Here is a 20,532-nt window from a genome sequence, read left to right as displayed (position 1 = left end):
GAATTGATTCAAATGAATAAATATTAGAACTATATATTCATATGTATCTCAAAGAAAAAGGAAGGGAAATAACATATGAATTAATTGACATTGTAATAACTTGTAGCCTATACTTTTAAACTAAATACATATTATAGTAAAAACTTTAGTTTGACCTATTTAATTTTAAATATATTTGATTACTTTGTACGTTTATTAATTTTTGTATGTGAGCAGAGTAAATTACATTATTTTTAAAAAATATTGTGTTTTTTGTTATATATTTATGTTAAGATAATTCTATAAGATATAGTTTAGATATACTAGTTTATCCTCTCCTAATTTCTAGTTTAGTTTCCTTAGTACTTGAATCTGAATGATTTTCATGTTATTGAATTGATGGATACAATAAAATAAATAGGCATAAAACATAATCAATCCCTAAAGTTTAGGAATTTAGATAAAACTGACTAAGGAAACTAAACAATAAATTAAGGGAGTATAAACTAGTATATCTAAACTATATCTTATAGAATTATCTTAACAATTTATATTGTTTATAATATAAATATATTTAAACAAAGAATTTAATTGTTTCGGTAATAAAAAATTCATACGTAAAAAATAAATTCAATATATAATTTAAATAAAATTAGGTATATACATACTAAATCAATTATTCATCTTTCGATATAATACTTGATTTCTTTTGGTTATGATATTTTAATATATTTTATTTAAAATATCAATTAACATATTTTATTATTATTATTATTTAATTTATTGTAAAATAATTAAAATATTTAATTTAACATCATTAAAAAAATAACCATTATAAAATTTATTTATTTTAGTTTAATTATTTATTATAATACTTTTTAGTTACCGTATTAACTAAAAAATTATTTTTAATGAAAATATATTTTTGAATTTTCGTTAATTCATTATCATTCACTCACTTTATTAAAAAGTGATAAAATTTAATTAATTTAATAAAATAAAAACTTTAAAATAAATATCTAAAATCTTTAACAATTTCTTAAATACAAATATTTAATTAATTAATTTTAATATATACTAAATTTAATATTAGAAAATTTATAAATATTTTAGTTATAATTTTTATTATCTTTTGAATTAATATTGGATTTCTTTTGATTATGAAAGATAGTAAATAAAATTTAAAATCTGAATGAGTTTGTTTGATAAAAATATTTAATTAATTTTAATATAATAAATTTAATATCAAAATATTTACCTAGATTTGAGTTATGATTTTTATAATCTTTTGATTTAATTATTGATAAATAGTGGAGGTTATTTTGCGGAGGTTTTAAAAATCTCTTGACGTTATTAAATTATGTGAAAACACTGCAGTTTTTTATTTTATTTACGGAGGTTTATAACCTCTTCTAATTAAATAATATTTTCTCTCTTAAATTTTAATTTTTTTCTAAAATAAAATTTTTTTCCGCTAAACCTACCCGCGCGCGCCTCCCATTTGTCTGAAGAGTGAAGAAAAATTAGAATCCCTCTATTCATCTTCCATTAGATCACAAAGAAACCCTAACCCTAGCCCCAATCCTTCTCACGCTCGTCGGCGGAAGGTTTACGACGGCGATCACTCCGGGATGGTGGTGAAGGGCCCCGATGCAAACCTCGTCATGGGCCAAGTCAAGATCCTCAAGAAAGGCGAGAAGTTAAGCCTCGGCGCGAACCTCACCCTGCGTAACCCTAACCTCCTCCTCTCGGTCCATTACGAGAGCCTCCGCATCATGCTATGGTTCGACCACCGTGCCATCTCCTCCGCACTCATCGAGCCCTTGTCGTTCTCCACCAGACCCGAGATTGACACCGCGCTCCAAGCCCGGTTCTTGCTGGTTCGCACCCTTTTCCGCAGTGGCATGGGCCGTGCAGCGCCGCCTTCATGGGTTTGTCGACTTTGGAGTGACGCTCACCGCTCGGCTTAGGTTCAACTACAGTCTCAGGCGCACCGAGCTTCGTTCTTTGGCGGTTGAGTGTTACCCCTTAAAGGTTGTGTTCTTTGATCCCGACGTGATCCACACCAACCACACTAGAAGGTTGCTCGTTCCTTCTCACAGTTCGCTGGGAATAATTATGTGTTGTGTTTTGTGTACATTGTTGTTCTTCACCCTATTGCCCATGGAAGGCTATAGTTTCTTTAGTTGTTTGTGTATCTTATTTTGTGATTGTCTTGGCAGGAGGAGCTGTAGAGAAATCAAAGGACATCAGGTAATGTAATCTGTTTTAATTTTTGGGACTTTGAATCAGTGAATTGTAAAATTACAGTACATGTTTTGATTCATAATTTCCCAAAGGAGTCAGGTTTCAAGCAATCTGTTGAAAATTTAGTTGAAATGGCCAGGATTTTTATTGTTGAATATTAGGTTCAAGCATGCTGTTTTTTCAGGTTGATCTTGATCCTTATGGTTCACCTTCCGTGTTTCTGAATTCAGCAGTTCAATCTGTTGTTGATGGAGGTATGCTGATGTGTACTGGAACAGACATGGCTGTGCTATGTGGGGGAAATGGGGAGGTTTTCTATTCAAAGTAATGTTTATACTCTTATTGGCTACAAACATTCATTTGCCTTTTGTTTGGTTGATGGACTGAATTTCTAACATTTGTTATTCATACTACATATGGATCATACCCATTGAGAGGGAAATATTGCCATGAAATGGCTTTGAGGATTGTGATGGCTTGCATTGAGGTATATATATATATATATTTATAATGCTGAAGTTCTTTACAAAGAACTATTATAATTAGATTAGTTTAGATTATACACTTGTTATATTATCATTTTTGTGTACAGTGCCTCAAAGAGTTCAAGTGGCTGTAAGATTGAGACCACGAAATGCTGAAGAAATGATGGCAGATTCTGATTTTGCTGAATATGTAGAAGTACAACTAGAGGTACATTCATTTTATTTGATTAATAACTAACTGTGTTGGTTTTTGGTTTTTCTTTGCTTTGTAGTATATTGTTGGATTGTTTTATGCATAAGCCTTGTTTAATGTTTATCGATTTGTGTTTAAATATCCTTTAGCTTAAAAGACGGAAACTTCGTAGAAACAATTAGGATTCAGACACTTATGAGTTTGATGAGGTGCTTACTGAATTTGCTTCACAGAAATGCATCTATGAAGTTGTGGCTAAGCCAGTTGTGGAGGTCTGTTATAATGGTGCATATCCTAATTTTTCGTTAACATCCTTTACTGAGCTATTCTTATCTAACTCTGCTTTATATCGGTGTTGTTTATGATTTGATAATCATCATTCCTTTCCTTAGCTATTATTATACCTACTTTATACATTATATTCATCAAGACATTGTCATATCACATTTCCTCAATGCTCTATAGCTTAATACGTGTTTGATGTCTGGTTTGTAGAGTGTTCTTGATGGTTACAATGGGACTGTGATGGCTTATGGTCAAACTGGAACTGGGAAAACTTTTACCCTTGGACGACTAGGGGATGGTGATGCCTCTGATCGTGGTATCATGGTTCGTTCCATGGAGGATATTTTTGCCGACTTATCTCCAGATACTGATTTTGTCACAGTCTCGTATCTACAAGTTGTATGCTAATTCTCTCTCTCCCCTGATTTCTCAATTATTTACTCGTTTTTGTAATTTTTTTGTCTCCACTTCTCTGGAATCATTATATCATGTAAAGAGTGGGCTATTTGATTTGAAACTTACTGCCCTAGATCAACTGTAAGACTATATTGGTTAATGATACTGTCAAGGTTCTGGAGGGTCCATCTAAGGTCTGTTATCTCTGAATGAGCAGGTTTTTCTTTGTGGTATATTTGGAATCTTCATGCTTCACATGATATCTTATCTATTATGTCATTTTGCATGGTAAACAAGGAATTGTCAAGCACATTTATAGAGGGATTGTCTTTTTATATGATGGAAATGAGGAAAAACATGGAGGTTATTTCACTTGTAAATCTAATGTGTGTGAGAAGGTCAAGCTTGCTGTTGGTGATTGTAGTGGAAAGGTTTGAAATCCTTTATAATATCCTGCTCTGTTATAAACTGTTTGACGACTTCAGTTGATTTTTTGATGTTTTTCATTTTGCTCCATGGCTAGGATAGTGAACCGGGTCCTTTAATCTTCGAAGACCAACCATCATCACCAAGATCTCCCCTGTCACCCAAAAAACCATGGCAAGCAAGAGAAAATAATCGTGAATGTCTGTAAACATACACGATTCCTATATTAGAGAGTAAGGTTTTATTATTTATATATGAAGGAGCATTATTTTTGAATTGTGATACTTTTTTAACATACATGTTCATATATGCATACGGAATTGTTGTTTTGTTTATTTATTTATTTTTAATATTTTTGGATTATAGCTTATAGAGTTTGTTTTATGTGTGTGTACAGACAAACTGGAAATGTGTACAAGAACGTGAAGAGGAAGATTGAGAGAGGTGTTACTTTCCCAACTTGCTTATCTGTAAACAATGTGGTCTGCCATTTCTCTCCACTAGCTAGTGACGAGACAGTGTTGGAAGAAGGTGATATATTGAAAATGTAAGATTTTTGAGCATGGTTTTTTTTTCCTCAGTAGGAATTTTGTTATGAGTGATGGGGGAATGAAATTTGTGTTTTTCGCTATTACTGGGAAGTTGATGGTAGTTTCTTTGGTTGTTTGTAGTGATTTGGCTTGTCATATAAATGGTTTCATCGCGGCTGTGGCTCACACTCATGTTCTTCAGGAAGGTCCTGTCACAGGAAGGGCAACTGATGTTATTGCTACTGCAAATACTGCTGCTGAGGTGGCCTTGAGGCTTGTTAGGCCGGGAAAAAAGGTAATCAATTTTAAGAATTTTTTCCCCTGTATTTGAATTTTTGTATGATTTGATTTGGAACATGTTGCCTCTATTAATTGTATGTTTGGTAGATAGGTATAAGGTCATCACTATATAAGCAATCTAGCTTAGTAAAATTAGGTTGCTTCATGTGTATTGTTTGAAGGGGTTTCTTTGCCTAAATGTGTGCCTTGTGGATTTTGATCTCTAAATGATGAAAAGTATCATGGCTATGGATATACTCCAATGAAGCTTTATTGTCATAGTTACACTGATAGAGGTCATTCATTATTTTTCATGTGTTGTCTTGCCGATTAAGCACATCATTAAACTTGGGAACTCCTCTTGATGTCTGTATTGTTCTTTTATCTTCATTTTAAATGATATCATGCATTTTCATAAAAAAAGACTTGATATTTTTGTTTTGATTGAAATTGTTTCAATAATAGGCTCTGGTAATCGATTACAATAAATGGGTAATCGATTACCAGAGAACCTTTTAATAAGTAAATTTCGAACATATGATTTTCATTGTCTGGTAATCGATTACATGTATAGGTAATCGATTACCATACTCTTAAACACAATAGTTTCCTCAAATTTAGTCATCAAACAGTTAGCGAGGGATTCATCTCAGTTAGTGACGGATAAAATCCGTCGCAAATTGTGATGGATTCTAGTCAATTATAGGCATCACAGTTTGTGACGGATTTTGTGTCATCACAATTTGTGACAGACTCACATACCTCTCAGTCCCTCTCAAATAGCGAGGGATTCTTTCATCACAATTTGTGAGGGATTTTGTGTCGTCACAATTTGTGACAGACTCACATACCTCTCAATCCCTCTCAAATAGCGAGGGATTTAATCCCTCACAAATTGCGACGGATTTTTATTAATTTCTAAACATTTATTGTTACAAATTAGTGACGGAAATTATATTGTTTGTGACACCTTAATTCCGTCACTAATTGTGACGGAGAAAATAATCCGTCACTAAATATTTTGTGACGCCAAATTTTGTGACGGAATCATTTCCGTCACAAATTCTGTCACTAACTTATTTGTGACGGATTTTATGAAGTTTAGTGACGGAATTTTTCCCTCTCTAATTTTAATTTTTCTAGTAGTGTATAGTCTTCTAGAATGATACTAGTTACTTTAAAGTTCGCCATGTCAGCAAACCACGGACGTTCTTGCACTAACAACAAAGCTTCATCCGGAAACTCATCCTTGATTTCACCCTCCTTACAAGTAACTTCTTCATTGACTAATCTTGAGAGGTGATCAGCCACTAAATTCTCAGAACCTTTCTTATCCTTTATCTCCAAGTTGAATTCTTGTAGTAGCAAGACCCAACGGATTAGTCGAGGTTTTGATTCAGCTTTGGTGAGCAGGTATTTAATGGCTGCGTAGTCGATGTAAACGATGACCTTGGATCGAATAAGATAAGCTCGAAATTTCTCCAAGGCATACACAATGGCTAGCAGCTCTTTCTCTGTGGTTGCATAGTTCAATTGTGCTCCGTTCAACACTTTACTGGCATAATAAATAGAGTGAAAAACCTTATTCCTCCGCTGACCCAAGACAGCTCCAACAACATAGTCGCTGGCATCACACATCAACTCAAAGCTCTCACTCCAATCCGGAGCAACAATCACAGGAGCTATGGTGAGTTTGTTCTTCAAGGTCAAAAATGCTTTCATGCACTATTCATCAAAGAGAAAGGGTTGGTCCTTGTTCAATAAGGTGCACAAAGGTTTGGCGATCTTAGAAAAGTCCTTGATGAACCTCCTGTAAAAACCGGCGTGCCCAAGGAAGCTACAAACACCCTTAACATTAATTGGGGGAGGCAATTTCTCAATCGCATCAACCTTGGCCTTGTCCACTTCGATTCCTCTAGCTGAACTTTTATGGCCAAGAACAATGCCTTCTTGAACCATAAAGTGGCATTTCTCTCAATTCAAAACTAAGTTGGTATCAATGCACCTCTTCAAAACTAGTTCAAGATTCTCCAGGCACACATCATATGAAGACCCAAAAAAAGAGAAGTCATCCATGAAGACTTCAATACATTTCTCCACCAAATCAGCAAAAATTGCCAGCATGCATCTCTGGAAGGTAGCTGGTGCATTGCAAAGACCAAAGGGCATTCTTCTGTAAGTAAACACCCCGAATGGGCATGTGAAGGCAGTTTTTTCTTGATCCTCGGGATTAACCGCAATTTGGTTGTACCCCGAGTACCCATCTAAGAAACAGTAGTACGCTTGACCGGCTAGTCGCTCCAACATCTGATCCATAAAAGGAAGAAGAAAGTGGTCTTTCCTAGTGGCTTGATTTAACTTTCGGTAGCTATGCACATTCTCCAGCCTGTTACTGTTCTTGTTGGGATTAACTCATTCTTCTCATTGCTGATCACAGTCATTCCTCCCTTTTTTGGCATGACTTGTACGGGGCTCACCCACTCACTGTCTGAAATTGGATATATCATCCCAGCTTCCAAGAGCTTTAGAACCTCTTTTCTCACCTCCTCCTTCTTAATGGGATTTAGTCTTCTTTGAGGCTGAGCTACTGGCCTATAATCACTCTCCATGTTTATTTTGTGCATGTAATAAGCTGGACTGATGCCTTTAAGGTCAGAAATGGACCACCCTATAGCTTCCTTATGCACCTGCAAGACTTTAATCATTTTTTCTTCTTCCACACTACTACAAAAAGCGCATTTTACATCGCTATATTTACATCGGTTCACCAAAAACCGATGTAAAAAATATATGCAGTGGCAATCTTGTAAATAAATAGAAAATATGAGCATATTTACATCGGTTGTTCTTAAAACCGATGTAAATATGAAGTATTCTACAGCGGTTTCCTTTTAACCGATGTAGAAGGGATGATCAATAGTGACTTTGGCGCCTCTCAACACTTTTTCCTTTCTCTCGTCTTCGACCAAACCCATCTTTAGCGCCTCCGCAAACCCTAACCCTCGACCCTTCCTTCTCTAACCTTCCGTGATTTCTTGAAATCAATGGCCAAAGGCACTGATTCTGACGAGTTCGTCTTGCTCTCTAGGGTTCGCTCTGGCCTCAAGCGTGAGTTTGCCTATGCCATGAAGGCCCAGTCCGAGATCTACGCTGGCTCCTTGGGCTAGACGCGGGCCAGCAAGAACCATCTTGACCCACCGCTTCAGCCCGTAAGGGCTCCAGTAAGGCCGAGGAGACCAAGCCCCCCGAGGATGCCGCCATGAGCGAGGAAGAGGCCAAGAGTGACATCGTTGATCTTCAGAGCGATGATGAACCCAAGATTCATGCCGGAGAGTCTACGCCAATGCCGGTTTGTGAAGAAATTGAAGGAACTTCTTGCTACGGGGATTCTTGAGGGATTGCCAGTGAGGTACAAGAAGGGGACGAAGGTATTGTTTGTTTGGTTCTTTTGATTGTCTTGGTTTTAGATTTGAATTGGGAGTTTCTGCTTGATATGTGAGTTTCATGTGTTTGAGGATTTTTGTAGGCACGGAAGCCTGGAGAATCAGCGCTTCAAGGAGTGATTCGTGACTCTGGGGTTTTTTGCTTTTGTGAGATTTGTAAGGGGGTTGAAGTAAGTAAGTTGAGGATAGGTTACTTTTTTTTTGTGTTTTTAGAGTCTCAGATTATGGGTTTGTATTTTTTTTTAATTTGGTTTTTGGTGCAAGTAGGTTGTCACGCCCACTGTGTTTGAGCTGCATGCTAGGAGTGCAAACAAGCGTCCCCCTGGATGGGTTGGATGATTCTAAAGAGTACATTGCTACTAAGAGAGCTATCCCTCTTCTCAGGATGCTATATTTCGAATAGTAGCAGCAGTGCTTCATTTAGGAAACATTGAATTTGTTAAAGGTGGGGAAGAGGAACTGGATTCCTCTCAGCCCAAGGATGAAAATTCCCATTACCACCTAAAAGTCGCAGCTGAGCTTTTGATGTAAGTGATGTTGTTTCTCTGGAAGTTTAATCTTCAAATCTAGTATGTATATGGTTACTTATTTATTTGTTTATGGTATGTGTGATGAGAAGTCCCTTGAAGCCTCTTTCTGCAAACGTGTTATGGTGACTCGTGGTGACACCATAACAAAATCGCTTAATCCAACTTCTGCAGCTTTGAGCAATTTTGTATCAATTTGACAAATGAGAAACTACAGCAACATTTCAACCAGGTTTGATTCTTTTATTTTCTGTCTTCTTGGAATTCATTATCTTGTAAACAATTTCTGTTGACTCAGTTAACATTTTATTATGCAGCATGTCTTCAAAATGGAGCAAGAGGAATATACAAAGGAAGAGATTGATTGGAGTTATATCGAGTTCGTTGATAATCAAGATGTTCTTGATCTCATAGAGAAGGTATAACATTTTCATGATGCTTGTTTTCTTTCTTAAAACCTCCCATCGAAATAAAAACTTGGAGTAAGTTAATCGGTTATGAATAGTGATTATTCTATTATTTTTACAAATACCTAGATTTTTTGACAAAATGTAGCATGGCTAATCTTGGTCATTTTGCTTTAAATATACATCTATATATATGCATTATGTAGTGACGTGTGCATATGCATAGCCTTTGAGATTGTAAGATTATCCTGCTTATTCTTTGTAGCATGTTTCCAAGATCAACGCATGAAACATTTGTTGAAAAGCTATATCAAACATTTAAAGACAACAAACGCTTCAGCAAGCCAATAGTTAACATTATTGAAAAATGTTTCTGGTTTAGTTAATAGTTTGCTAAGAAGTAAGAACACTTTGCCTACGTGAGATCTTATAATCTTCATCAATGGCGCAATTTTTATGTTCACTAAAAAATAAAAACTTCAGGGTCATTTAATGAAGAAATCTTGATTGTTGGTTGATATTTACCAAGAGATGAATGATTCTTTAGTGGATGAATACTCTTTGGTTGTGATTTTCATTTAATTTTACTTGAAATTTATATTGCAAGAAAATTTTTGTTTTATTCTTGATTCTTATTTATTTGCTATTTGGACTGGATGCAGGGCCAAAATGCATTTACTAGATCACGGGGTGGTCTTCCAGTTGGAGATGGAATATCTTTGAATTCTGGTGTGCATTTTGTTTCTGGTGTGAATCGTGTTGTGGGGGGTGGAGTTGAAAAGTTTGTTTCATTTTTTTTCATTTTCTTTACAAAAACAACTTTATTCGGAAAAAAAAAAATTTGTTTGCTGAGGTTTTAGTGGCCACACTTATATTTGTTGCACTCTTGGATTTGACTAGTTAGAATATCCACTTGTGTTTTGATACTTATTTTTGGTTTGTTTCTTTAATGATATACATTTATTGATTTATATTTAATGTCTGTAAGCACTTGAGTTCAACTTTTTTTTTTGGCGTTCCAAACAATTGCAAAGCTTATGGTTATGCAATTGCAAAGCTTTTTTTTTTTTATATGCAATCTACATCGGTTTAAGGTAGAACCGATGTAGATTTGAACGCAAATCTACATCGGTTTTTCTGAGAACCGATGTAGATTTCAACGAAAATCTACATCGGTTTTTCTGATAACCGATGTAGATTTGAACGCAAATCTACATCAGTTTTCTTACAACCGATGTAGATTTAAACGCAAATCTACATCTCTCTATTCTACATCGGTTTTATAACCGATGTAGATTACCTTTCAGAACCGATGTAGAACAGTGCTTTTGTAGTAGTGCCAGTTGAGATAAGGAGTTACTAATGATGATTGGTTTTTCACCATTTGGCTCCAAAAAGACATATTTGAGGTGAATTGGCAGTATCTTCAACTCTGGCTTAGTGCTCACTAGTGTGTTGTCACCTTTTAACTCCTCATGGTTGGCATCACTAGGTGGAATCTCCTTGAAAGTATTTAGGTGCTTCAAGCATTCAGACATTTCAATCACATCTTCCTCATCGAATTCATCCATAGTATCAGTTAACACACATTCAAGAGAAGATGATTTTTTTAGCTTTTGTGTAGCCTCAAGCACTACCTCATCCAGCACATCCATTCGGAAACAAGCACCTTTATCATTCGGATGGGTCATAGCTTCAAATTCATTAAAAGTGATCACCTCATCATGGACCCTCAATTTAAATTCACCATTCTCTACATCAATGATTGCTCATGCAGTCTTCATAAATGGCCTCCCCAAGATAATAGGAATAGCAGAGTCTTCTTCCATATCCATAACCACAAAATCAACTGGAAAGATGAATTTGTCAACTTTAACAAGCATGTTTTCAATCACACCATAGGGATACTTGATAGACCGGTCAGCCAGTTGCAAAGTCATGCGGGTCGGTTTTACTACCACTTGGCCAACTCTATCTAACATAGACAAGGGAATGAGGTTAATGCTTGCACCCAAGTCTAGCAGTGCTCTTCCAACTGATAGGTCCCCAATAGTGATTGGAATTGTAAAGCTTCCAGGGTCCTTGAACTTGGGAGGTAAGTTCTTTTGAATTATGGCACTACACCTCGCTTTCAACTCAATAGTCTCCTGCTCAATGAACTTTCTCTTCTTTGTCAAGAGGTCTTTCATGAATTTTGCATAAGTGGGCATCTGCTCCAATGCCTCTGAGAAAGGAATGTTGATTTGAAGCTTCTTAAAAAGCTCCATGAAGCGTGCAAATTGCCTCTCTTTATCCTTTTTGCTTGGGGCTGGAGGATATGGCATATCCTTGGTACTAGACACCTTGGATTTCATCTTCAATTCTCTTGCTAGCTGGCTCTTTGATTTTTTAACAGCAACTTCCTCATCCAACTCTTCTCCCTCTATGACATTCTCTTTTACATTTTCTATTTTTTTATTTTTTTCATTATTTTTTTCACCTCTCTCTCTCTCTTCAACCTTGTTTTCTTGTTGCTCTTCCTCATCCTCCAACACACCCACTCTCTTACCACCTCTTGTTGTAATTGCACTACAATTCTCCTTTGGATTTGTATGAGTATTGGCTGAAAAATTTCCACCAGAATTTTTAGCCAATTGTTTGGCCAGCTGCCCCACTTGAATCTCCAAATTCTTTATAGATGCTTCAGTACTCTTATGGTTAGAGATTGAGACCTGCATGAACTGGTTCACTGTTTCTTCTAATTTAGACTGTCTATCATACAAGTTGGGCCTTTGCATAGGAGGTCTACTAGATTGAGCAATATCATTCTGGTTCCACCCTGTGCTAGGGTGTGATTGCCAATTCTTCCCATAATTACCACCATATTTTCCTCCTTGTCGAGCTTGATTCCCCATGTAATTCACCTATTCTCCATGAGATGGGAAAGTATCAATGCACTTCCCGTGAGGATGATTCAACCCACAAAGATCACAACTTAGAACTTGATGTTGAGTGGATTATAGTTGTTGTGGAATCCGAGCAAGTTGCTTGGTAAGAGCCTCAATTTTCTGGGACAAGAGCTTATTTTGAGCTAATAAAGCATCTTGAGATCCCAACTCTAGAATTTCTCTTTTCTGTCTTGACTCCCTTTTAGTAGGTAAATCATAATCATTTGCTGCCATAGCATCAATCAACTCTATAGCCTCCTCCGGTGTTTTAAAACGCATACTACCTCCAGCTGAGGCATCCAATAGAATTTTCACCCGTGGCTGCAATCCACCCAAAAAAATATTAACCTGAGTAAGGTCATCAAATCCATGACTTGGACATCTCCTCAACAAGGATTTGTATCTCTCCCAAGCCTCGGAAAGAAGTTCATCTTGCTTTTGAGAGAATGTGACAATCTCACTCTTTGCTTGATTGATCTTAGCAAGAGGGAAGAATCTTGCCAAGAACTTTGTCTCTATGTCAGACCACCTGGTTAAGCTTTGATGTGGTATGTCGCCACCGGCCCGAAACGGGCTTTCGGCATTCGCGAAGGATGGTTGGACTCGTTTATTTGTTTAAAAATAGTGGATTGCTAGAATGACTTATTCTCAAACTGAGACCTCGTCAAACGAGCAATTTTATTAAAAGGCTCACTAATCCATATTAATCCCAAGCGGGACCCTCCATGGATTAGAGGTTTTCATAAAAGGAGGGTTCGTGGAGTCGCCACCAATGTTTTACTCAAAACATTGGAAAAAGGGATAAGGCAATTGATTTAAAAATCAACTTTGGCCACTACAACCAGAGTTGGGTAAGGGAGTCGGTTACGCGTGGGGAAGGTGTTAGCACCCCACAGCGCCCCTTTCGGGTTCCCTATGACAGATTATTTCTAAAATAATAGCGTAAAATTACTAAATTACCCCTATTTATTCTAAACAATTATGAATTGACTATCTACATGATGACAGTTTAAATATGCACACAGAAAGCAGTAAAAGGAAGGATTGAAGGGAAACCTCTTGAAGCGTGCTTTTTATAAAAAATGAACTGGGAAGCGTTTTGGCGTTCCCTCGCTCTACAAGCCCGCTCCTCGCTCTCCTAGAACAAAAATTTTAACTGAGGGAATCAAAGAGATTTCCCCTCGACTAGGTTCGATCCTCAAGCAAAATGGCTCGGGGCTCAAGAACTTCGTCGGATCAACTCTCCGAGTGATTTCTAGGGCAGAACACTGCTCAAAAACCCCAGAATACTCAAGGAGAGGGTTCAAACTATCTTGAAAAGTGTGGAATGACGTCCAATTGACGTCATATTTATAGGGAATAGGCGCAGTACGGCCTACAGGGCCAATACGGCCGTATTGAAATTTTTGAACTTCAATACGGTCGTATTGGGGTTCAATACGGTCGTATTGAAAGTCAGAAATTTCAATACGCCCGTATTGAGTTCGCAGCGGTCGTATTGAAGTGTCAATACGGTCGTACTGACTTCAGTATGGCCGTATTGAAGCTTCAATACGGCCGTATTGAGTTCAGTACGGCCGTATTGGGCTTTTTCCCTCCACTTCTTTATTTTAAGCTATTCTAAGACCTCTGGACCTACAGAGAACCCTCCTAGGGCCTTCGAGGAGTCCTTCTGGCTGATTATCCTTCAGTCTTCGAGAGTCTTCAAGCTTTATTTCTGACCCGGACAATTTTAGGGGTCTACAGCTGCCCCCCCTTTACTTAGTCGGACGGCCTCTTGGTGTATCGGCTGACAAGTAAAGGAGTTGACCCAATTGTCCGGGTATTGTGCCGACCTTCTGACTTGTAGCGTCTTCCGGTGGGAAAATGTTGAGTAGCCTCTCCAGGTGGGTGCATACCTCGGCGCTTCTGACATCCTCGGTAGCTGAGTTTACCTTCTCCAAGGCCAACTTCACTCGACGCCCGAGCCGGAAGTTGGACATCAACACGCCTCTGATGACGCTGATGGTTGAGTACCGCCTCTCTAGGCTTAGCTTCACTCTTTGTTCGAGCCGGAAACCAAGCACCTTTGCGACGACGGTGAGCAGTGTGAGTTTTGCCTCTCCAGGCCTTGCTTTGCTTGTTGCCCAAGCTGGAAGCTGTGAGTACCGTCTCTCCAGGCTTAACTTCACTCTTTGTTCGAGCCGGAAGCTAAGTACCCTTGTGACAACGGTAAGCAGTGTGAGTTTTGCCTCTCCAGGCCTTGCTTTGCTTGTTGCCCAAGCTGGAAGCTGTGAGTACCGTCTCTCCAGGCTTAACTTCACTCTTTGTTCGAGCCGGAAGCTAAGTACCCTTGTGACAACGGTAAGCAGTGTGAGTTTTGCCTCTCCAGGCCTTGCTTTGCTTGTTGCCCAAGCTGGAAGCTGTAAGTACCGTCTCTCCAGGCTTAACTTCACTCTTTGTTCGAGCCGGAAGCTAAGTACCCTTATGACAACGGTAAGCGGTGAGTACCCCTTTTCCAGAGATAGCTTCGCTCATTGTCCGAGCCGGAAGCTGCATACCTCCGTGTTTGTGACGACGGGGTAGCGTGAATATCTCCTTTCCAGGGATTCGTGATGATTTTGTCTCCACAGTCCACGATGCTGCTTCGACGGTTGTTTTTTGATTTTGTGCCACTAAGGGCTGGATAACGCAGGGATCCGTCTAGGGGATGTGCAGTTACTCATAGGTTCTTGTGTCCCAACTTTCCATTGCGTAGTTGGTTCCCACTGGGGAATTTCTGATTCCTTTGGGTGCAGACACAAAGATGCTCTTTCTGATGTGAGCGGTGCCTTATGATTGGCTGACGTCCTTTCGACGTTGGTGGAGTATCCCGGTTATCCTTGTTCGGGTGTCTCTTTTGGTTTTTGATTTTGCTGCCTCCGTGTAGGCTGTTATCCACTGGGGGATTTTGTCGTTGATTTTGATTAGCCTCTTCTGTTAGGCGTATCAGCTTGACGTTCAATGATTGGCTGAGCCAGATTCCACTTGGGGAATGATTATTGATTTTTTATTTTCTTCTCCTTCTGCAGGGATGCCTCTTGAGTAGGCGACTGGGGATTTGGGGATCTTATGTATCCCAGAGTATTATTTAGGAAGCCTCTACAGGCTTAGCCTCACTCGACACTCGAGTTGGAGAGCTATCTTCACTGAGGAAGTCTAAGTCCTTTGACTTGGATATTCTGCTTGGGTGATCGTGCTTCCATTGGGAATGTCGTCGATCTTGCTTTGATAGCTCTTGTTGGATATTGGCTTCATGAGCTGAGGTTCCCTTTGGGGAGTATTATTTCTGCGAGCCTCTCCAGGCTCAATTATTCTTTGGTGTGGAGGATGAGGAGTATTTCGGCGAGCCTCTCCAGGCTCAGTTATTTTGAGAGTATTCTTTCGGCAAGCCTCTCCAGGCTCAATTATTCTGTATGATGCTGCTGATTTTCTGAATCTTTGTATTTTGCTTGCTGTTGTCATACACAAGCAATTTTCTATTTTTCTATTTTATGCAGTTGCCTCATGATAAGGTCTTTGAATGTGCAACTCATGTGTGTGATGCACAAATGTAATACAATTTTTATTTTTGTTCATTTATTTAGAAAAGTGAGTGGCTCTCCCTATCCTCTTCTTCTTGGAGGACTTTCTGTCATTGACGCGAGGGAGTATTTTTGTGAGCCTTTATGCAGGAGATTATGGATTTTACAGGAACCCCTCCAATTTTCTTTTATTGACCGATTATTAAGAGTTTCGTACAATTTTTAGAAACATCAATTTTAAAGGCATAATCACAAGGTCAAGAAAGAAAAGAAACAAATGGATATTTTATTGATATTCACAAATGTTCATACAGAAAGATTTACAAAAGGAATTTCTGAAGAATGGCTGGCCAAGGTAGGCTATACATTTTTGGCTTAAACAATTATATCTGTAATTGTCGCTTTTCTCGTTCCCCTAATCGTTTTGGGTGAGATGCCTGAGCCAGGAGTGTAGATACTGCAAGACGCTTGCTTCTAGAAGATTATCACTTGAACCGCCTTTCGGTTTTCGGTTCAAGTGATCGTTGCTTGCTTTGTTTTTATATCTTATTCTTTTGCCCCTAATTTTTGCCTAGGACATGTCCTAGCGGGGATAATTTTGCCTTTGTTTTGCCTAGTACCCTTGTACTGGCGGGCTTTTTGTCTTGCCCTAACTTTTGCCTAGGATGCCCTTTTTGGGTTTTCATCCTAGCGGGCTGATGCAAGCAACGTCTTCAAGCATAATACTTCTTTACCACGTCAGCGTTGACTGGGTATCGAAGTTCTTCTCCGTCCATGTCTGTGAGAATCAATGCTCCCCCGGAGAAAGCTCGCTTCACCACATATGGTCCTTCGTAATTTGGGGCCCACTTTCCGATTTTGTCCTTTTGAGCTGGTAGCAATTTCTTCATCACCAGCTCTCCCTCATGGTAGATCCGAGGATGGACTTTTTTGTCGAAAGCCTTTTTGATCTTCCTTTGGTAGGCTTGACCATGGCATATGGCGTTCAGTCGTTTTTCTTCGATAAGGTTCAATTGGTTGTATCGACTTTGAACCCATTCTGCCTCGGAAAGTTTTGCTTCCATGATTACTCTCAGAGAAGGTATCTCGACTTCAACCGGCAGAACTGCCTCCATTCCATAAACAAGGGAGAATGGAGTAGCTCCTGTGGATGTACGTACTGAAGTCCTATAACCATGGAGAGCGAAGGGTAGCATCTCATGCCAGTCTTTGAATGAGACAACCATCTTTTGTACTATCTTCTTGATATTCTTATTGGCTGCCTCGACTGCCCCATTCATCTTTGGTCGATATGGGGAAGAGTTATGGTGCTGAATTTTGAACTCTTTGCACAATTCTTCCACCATCTTATTGTTCAAATTGGATCCATTATCAGTGATGATCTTATCGGGAATACCGTATCTGCATATGATGTTCTTCCTTATGAAGGATGTTACCACCTTTCGGGTCACATGAGCATACGATGCCGCTTCTACCCATTTAGTGAAATAGTCAATGGCCACAAGGATGAACCTATGTCCATTGGATGCCTTTGGCTCGATGGGTCCAATAACATCCATGCCCCACATTGCGAATGGCCATGGTGAAGCCAAAACATTGAGTGGCGTTGGTGGGACATGAATGTTGTCGGCATATGCTTGACACTTGTGGCATTTCCGGACGTATTGGTAACAATCCCTTTCAATGGTCGACCAATAATATCCTGCTCTAAGGATTTTCTTAGCCATTGCAGGCCCGGGAATATGGGTACCAAAAACCCCCTCATGTATTTCTTTGATCACGTTTTGAGCTTCGACTCGGTCTATACATCTCAACAAGACCGAGTCATAATTCTTTTTGTAGAGGGTTTCCCCAATCAACAGAAATCCCATGGCCCTTCTTCGGATATGCTTTTTATCATTATCACTAGCCATATCAGGATATTCCCCTTTTGACAGATATTGTTTGATGTCATGGAACCATGGATGATCGTCAACAGCTTCATCTATCAGTAGGCAGAACGCTTGCTTATCGTGCCGCCGGATATTGATGATGGGCATTTCATGCTCCTTATCCAATGCGAACATCGATGATAGTGTAGCAAGGGCGTCAGCAAACTGATTCTCCTCCCTTGGAATGTATTCAAAGATGACACTTTGGAAAAATTGTGTCAAATCTTTGATATGCTCAACATATGGTACCAGTTTAGGATTTCGGACTTCCCAGTCACCTCGCAGTTGGTGAATGACTAAAGCCGAATCTCCAAATACTTTGAGCTTTAGGATACCATTGTTGATTGCTGCTTGGATTCCTAACGCGCAAGCCTCGTATTCGGCCATGTTATTTGTACAGTCAAAGCTGAGTCTTGCCGTTAAGGGGATATGCTTTCCTTGCGGGGAAATTAATACTGTCCCAATCCCTTGTCCAAGCATGTTGGAGGCTCCATCAAAGTACATGGTCCATGTGTCATCTTTAAGCTCTTCATGTTGTAGATGCATTATATGCTCATCGGGGAAATCATCCTGAAGGGATTGATAGTCATTGGTCGGCCCGTGTGCTAGGTAATCAGCTAGGGTACTGCCTTTGATGGCCTTTTGTGTGACATGTATGATGTCAAATTCTGATAATTGCACTTGCCATCGGGCAATCTTCCCAGTGATTATTGGTTTGTCGAACACGTACTTAATTGGGTCCATTTTGGAAACCAACCAAGTAGTATGCCTTATCATGTACTGCCTGAGCCTTTGTGTTGCCCACGCCAACGCACAGCAAGTCTTTTCTAATGGCGTGTAGCGGGTTTCATAATCAAGGAACTTTTTGCTCAGGTAGTAGATGGCTTGTTCTTTCTTTCCAGTTTCGTCCTGTTGCCCTAGCACGGCTCCCATGGACTCATCAAGTACTGTCAGATAGAGGATTAATGGCCTTCCCTCGACAGGTGGCACCAGTACTGGTGGATTGGCCAAGCACTGTTTGACCTTGTCAAAAGCTCGTTGACAATTCTCATCCCAAGTTTCGGAATGATTCTTGCGCAACAACTTGAATATTGGTTTGCACGTGTCAGTCAACTGTGCGATGAACCTTGCGACGTAGTTCACCCTGCCGAGGAATCCTCTAATTTCTTTCTCAGTTTTAGGAGGAGGCATTTCCATTATTGCCTTTACTTTATCGGGGTCCACCTCTATGCCTTTTTCACTGACGACGAACCCGAGAAGCTTACCCGACCGAACTCCGAAAGTACACTTAGCCGGGTTTAGCTTAAGCTGATACTTACGAAGCCGATTGAATAATTTTCTCAAATATTGGATGTGGTCCATCTCGTCTTTTGACTTTGCGATCATGTCATCCACGTATACTTCAATTTCTTTGTGGATCATATCGTGGAATAATGTCACCATCGCTCGTTGGTAGGTGGCACCCGCATTCTTGAGTCCAAAAGGCATTACCCTATAGCAAAACGTGCCCCAAGGTGTAATGAAGGAAGTCTTCTCGCGGTCTTCCATGTTCATCTTGATTTGGTTATACCCCGAGTATCCATCCATAAAGGAATAGAGTGTGTTTGTGGCGGTGTGATCCACGAGTGTATCAATATGTGGCAAGGGAAAATCGTCCTTTGGGCTGGCACGATTCAAATCCCTATAATCAACACACACTCTAACCTTTCCATTCTTTTTGACGACTGGCACAATGTTAGCCAGCCATTCGGGATACTGGGATACAACCAAGAATCCCGCGTCCAATTGTTTTTCTACCTCCTCCTTAATCTTTAACGACCATTCGGGCTTGATTCGTCGAAGCTTTTGCTTAATAGGTCGGAACCCCTCTTTTAAGGGCAACTTGTGTTCGACAATGTTGGAGTCCAACCCGGGCATATCATGGTACGACCATGCAAATACGTCCTTGTATTCCCTCAATAATTGAATTAATTGCGTTTTTATTCCATCACTGATACGGGTCCCAATATTGACCTCTTTCAATTCTTGACCCTGCCCCAAATTCACGGTCTCCAATTCTTCTTGATTCGGTTGGAGTAGACGAGCTTCTTGATCTAGCAGTCTTTGCAGGTCCGGAGAGATGGTCTCCTCATCACTGTCCAACTCAACCCATTCATCCTCGGCTTTCGGATCCCGGTCAGAGCGAGCAATCACAGACATAATTATTTATTGGTTCTGTTTAGGTTTAGAATTTATTAATATTAATGAGAGAGAGAGAATAGAACAAAATGAGAGAATAATTGTGTGAAAAATGCCTTTTTATTGATATATGAGTGTAAAACTGTACAAAACCCTTTATTTACATGAAAAGGTCCTCATGATCTCGGGTATTGATCATGAGTCCCTAAAAGAAAAAATGTGGAGGGGCCCTATCATGGCTTGCCCTTCTCTCTACTCCTGCTGCGGTAGAGGATTCTTGCTCACGTCGGGCTCCGTCGAATCGAAAGTGACCCACCCAGCGTCGATAAGGTCTTGGACCTTGTACTTGAGAGCTCGGCAGTTCTCCGTTGAGTGCCCCTGTGCCCCCGAATGGTATAGACATTTGTCTTGTGGATTGTACCAATCGGGGTAGGGTGGATTCACCTTCTTTGGTGGAATGTAAGCTATAAGGCGCGCCTCCACTAGCTTCGGCAGGAGATCGCTGTAAGTGGTCGGAAGTCTATCAAACTTCTTCACAGAGTTGTTTTGCGATTTGCCTGACTTCGAAGCGGAAGAAGACGGAGCAATGGTTACAGCGTTGACTCCTCCTTCTTTCTTCTTCCCAAAGGCCTTCTTAGCTTCATATGATTGGGAAGGCTTAGCCAGCTTCCCACTTTTAAGTCCTTGTTCCACCCTTTCTCCAATGGTGATGATGTCCGAGAAGAGTGTCGTTGTGTTCCCTATCATTTTATCGTAA

The 20,532-nt window shown here is 39.5% G+C and overlaps 2 protein-coding genes across 18 annotated transcripts; one reads left to right on the top strand and one right to left on the bottom strand.

Annotated features, from left to right (window-relative positions):
• The first annotated feature begins 1,359 nt into the window (after positions 1–1,359).
• Positions 1,360–10,175, top strand: LOC145955561 (ERBB-3 BINDING PROTEIN 1-like). Of its 17 annotated transcripts, XM_083070473.1 has the most exons (14): positions 1,360–2,060; positions 2,202–2,232; positions 2,411–2,713; positions 2,819–2,919; positions 3,138–3,176; positions 3,400–3,588; positions 3,720–3,779; positions 3,883–4,016; positions 4,109–4,244; positions 4,409–4,493; positions 4,683–4,836; positions 8,531–9,022; positions 9,108–9,209; positions 9,860–10,175. In XM_083070473.1, the coding sequence occupies exons 4-9, from the start codon at positions 2,872–2,874 to the stop codon at positions 4,128–4,130; spliced, it is 492 nt and encodes a 163-aa protein (XP_082926599.1). In that variant the 5' UTR covers positions 1,360–2,060; positions 2,202–2,232; positions 2,411–2,713; positions 2,819–2,871; the 3' UTR covers positions 4,131–4,244; positions 4,409–4,493; positions 4,683–4,836; positions 8,531–9,022; positions 9,108–9,209; positions 9,860–10,175. The 17 variants fall into 17 exon arrangements, with proteins under 17 accessions (XP_082926599.1, XP_082926601.1, XP_082926592.1 ...); XM_083070475.1 differs by lacking the exon at positions 3,138–3,176 and having other exon boundaries at positions 1,470–2,060; XM_083070466.1 differs by lacking the exons at positions 3,138–3,176; positions 3,720–3,779 and adding an exon at positions 8,347–8,433 and having other exon boundaries at positions 1,484–2,060; positions 3,803–4,016; positions 4,409–4,558.
• Positions 10,176–10,966: 791 nt separating this feature from the next.
• Positions 10,967–12,091, bottom strand: LOC145956072 (uncharacterized). The gene is made up of 2 exons (XM_083071632.1): positions 11,677–12,091; positions 10,967–11,619 (listed from the first exon to the last, which is right to left on the bottom strand). The coding sequence occupies exons 1-2, from the start codon at positions 12,089–12,091 to the stop codon at positions 10,967–10,969; spliced, it is 1,068 nt and encodes a 355-aa protein (XP_082927758.1).
• Between the last annotated feature and the right edge of the window lie 8,441 nt (positions 12,092–20,532).

This window comes from Cajanus cajan, chromosome 3 (assembly GCF_000230855.2).
Source record: "Cajanus cajan strain Asha chromosome 3, NIPB_CcT2T_4, whole genome shotgun sequence".
Lineage (NCBI taxonomy): Eukaryota > Viridiplantae > Streptophyta > Magnoliopsida > Fabales > Fabaceae > Cajanus > Cajanus cajan.
Note: the sequence above shows the minus strand (reverse complement) of the source record. Positions and strands in the feature narration are given on the sequence as shown.

Bases quoted from the DNA above. Each gene is read 5' to 3' on its own strand.
- LOC145955561 (XM_083070462.1), top strand. From the start codon at position 4,210: ATGTCTGTAAACATACACGATTCCTATATTAGAGA. The intron at 4,837-8,346 runs GTAATCAATTTT...GGATTTTTGTAG, and splicing joins TTGTTAGGCCGGGAAAAAAG to GCACGGAAGCCTGGAGAATC. The intron at 8,434-8,530 runs GTAAGTAAGTTG...TGGTGCAAGTAG, and splicing joins AGATTTGTAAGGGGGTTGAA to GTTGTCACGCCCACTGTGTT.
- LOC145956072 (XM_083071632.1), bottom strand. From the start codon at position 12,091: ATGGGGAATCAAGCTCGACAAGGAGGAAAATATGGTGGTAATTATGGG. The intron at 11,620-11,676 runs GTGAAAAAAATA...AGAATGTCATAG, and splicing joins GGTTGAAGAGAGAGAGAGAG to AGGGAGAAGAGTTGGATGAG.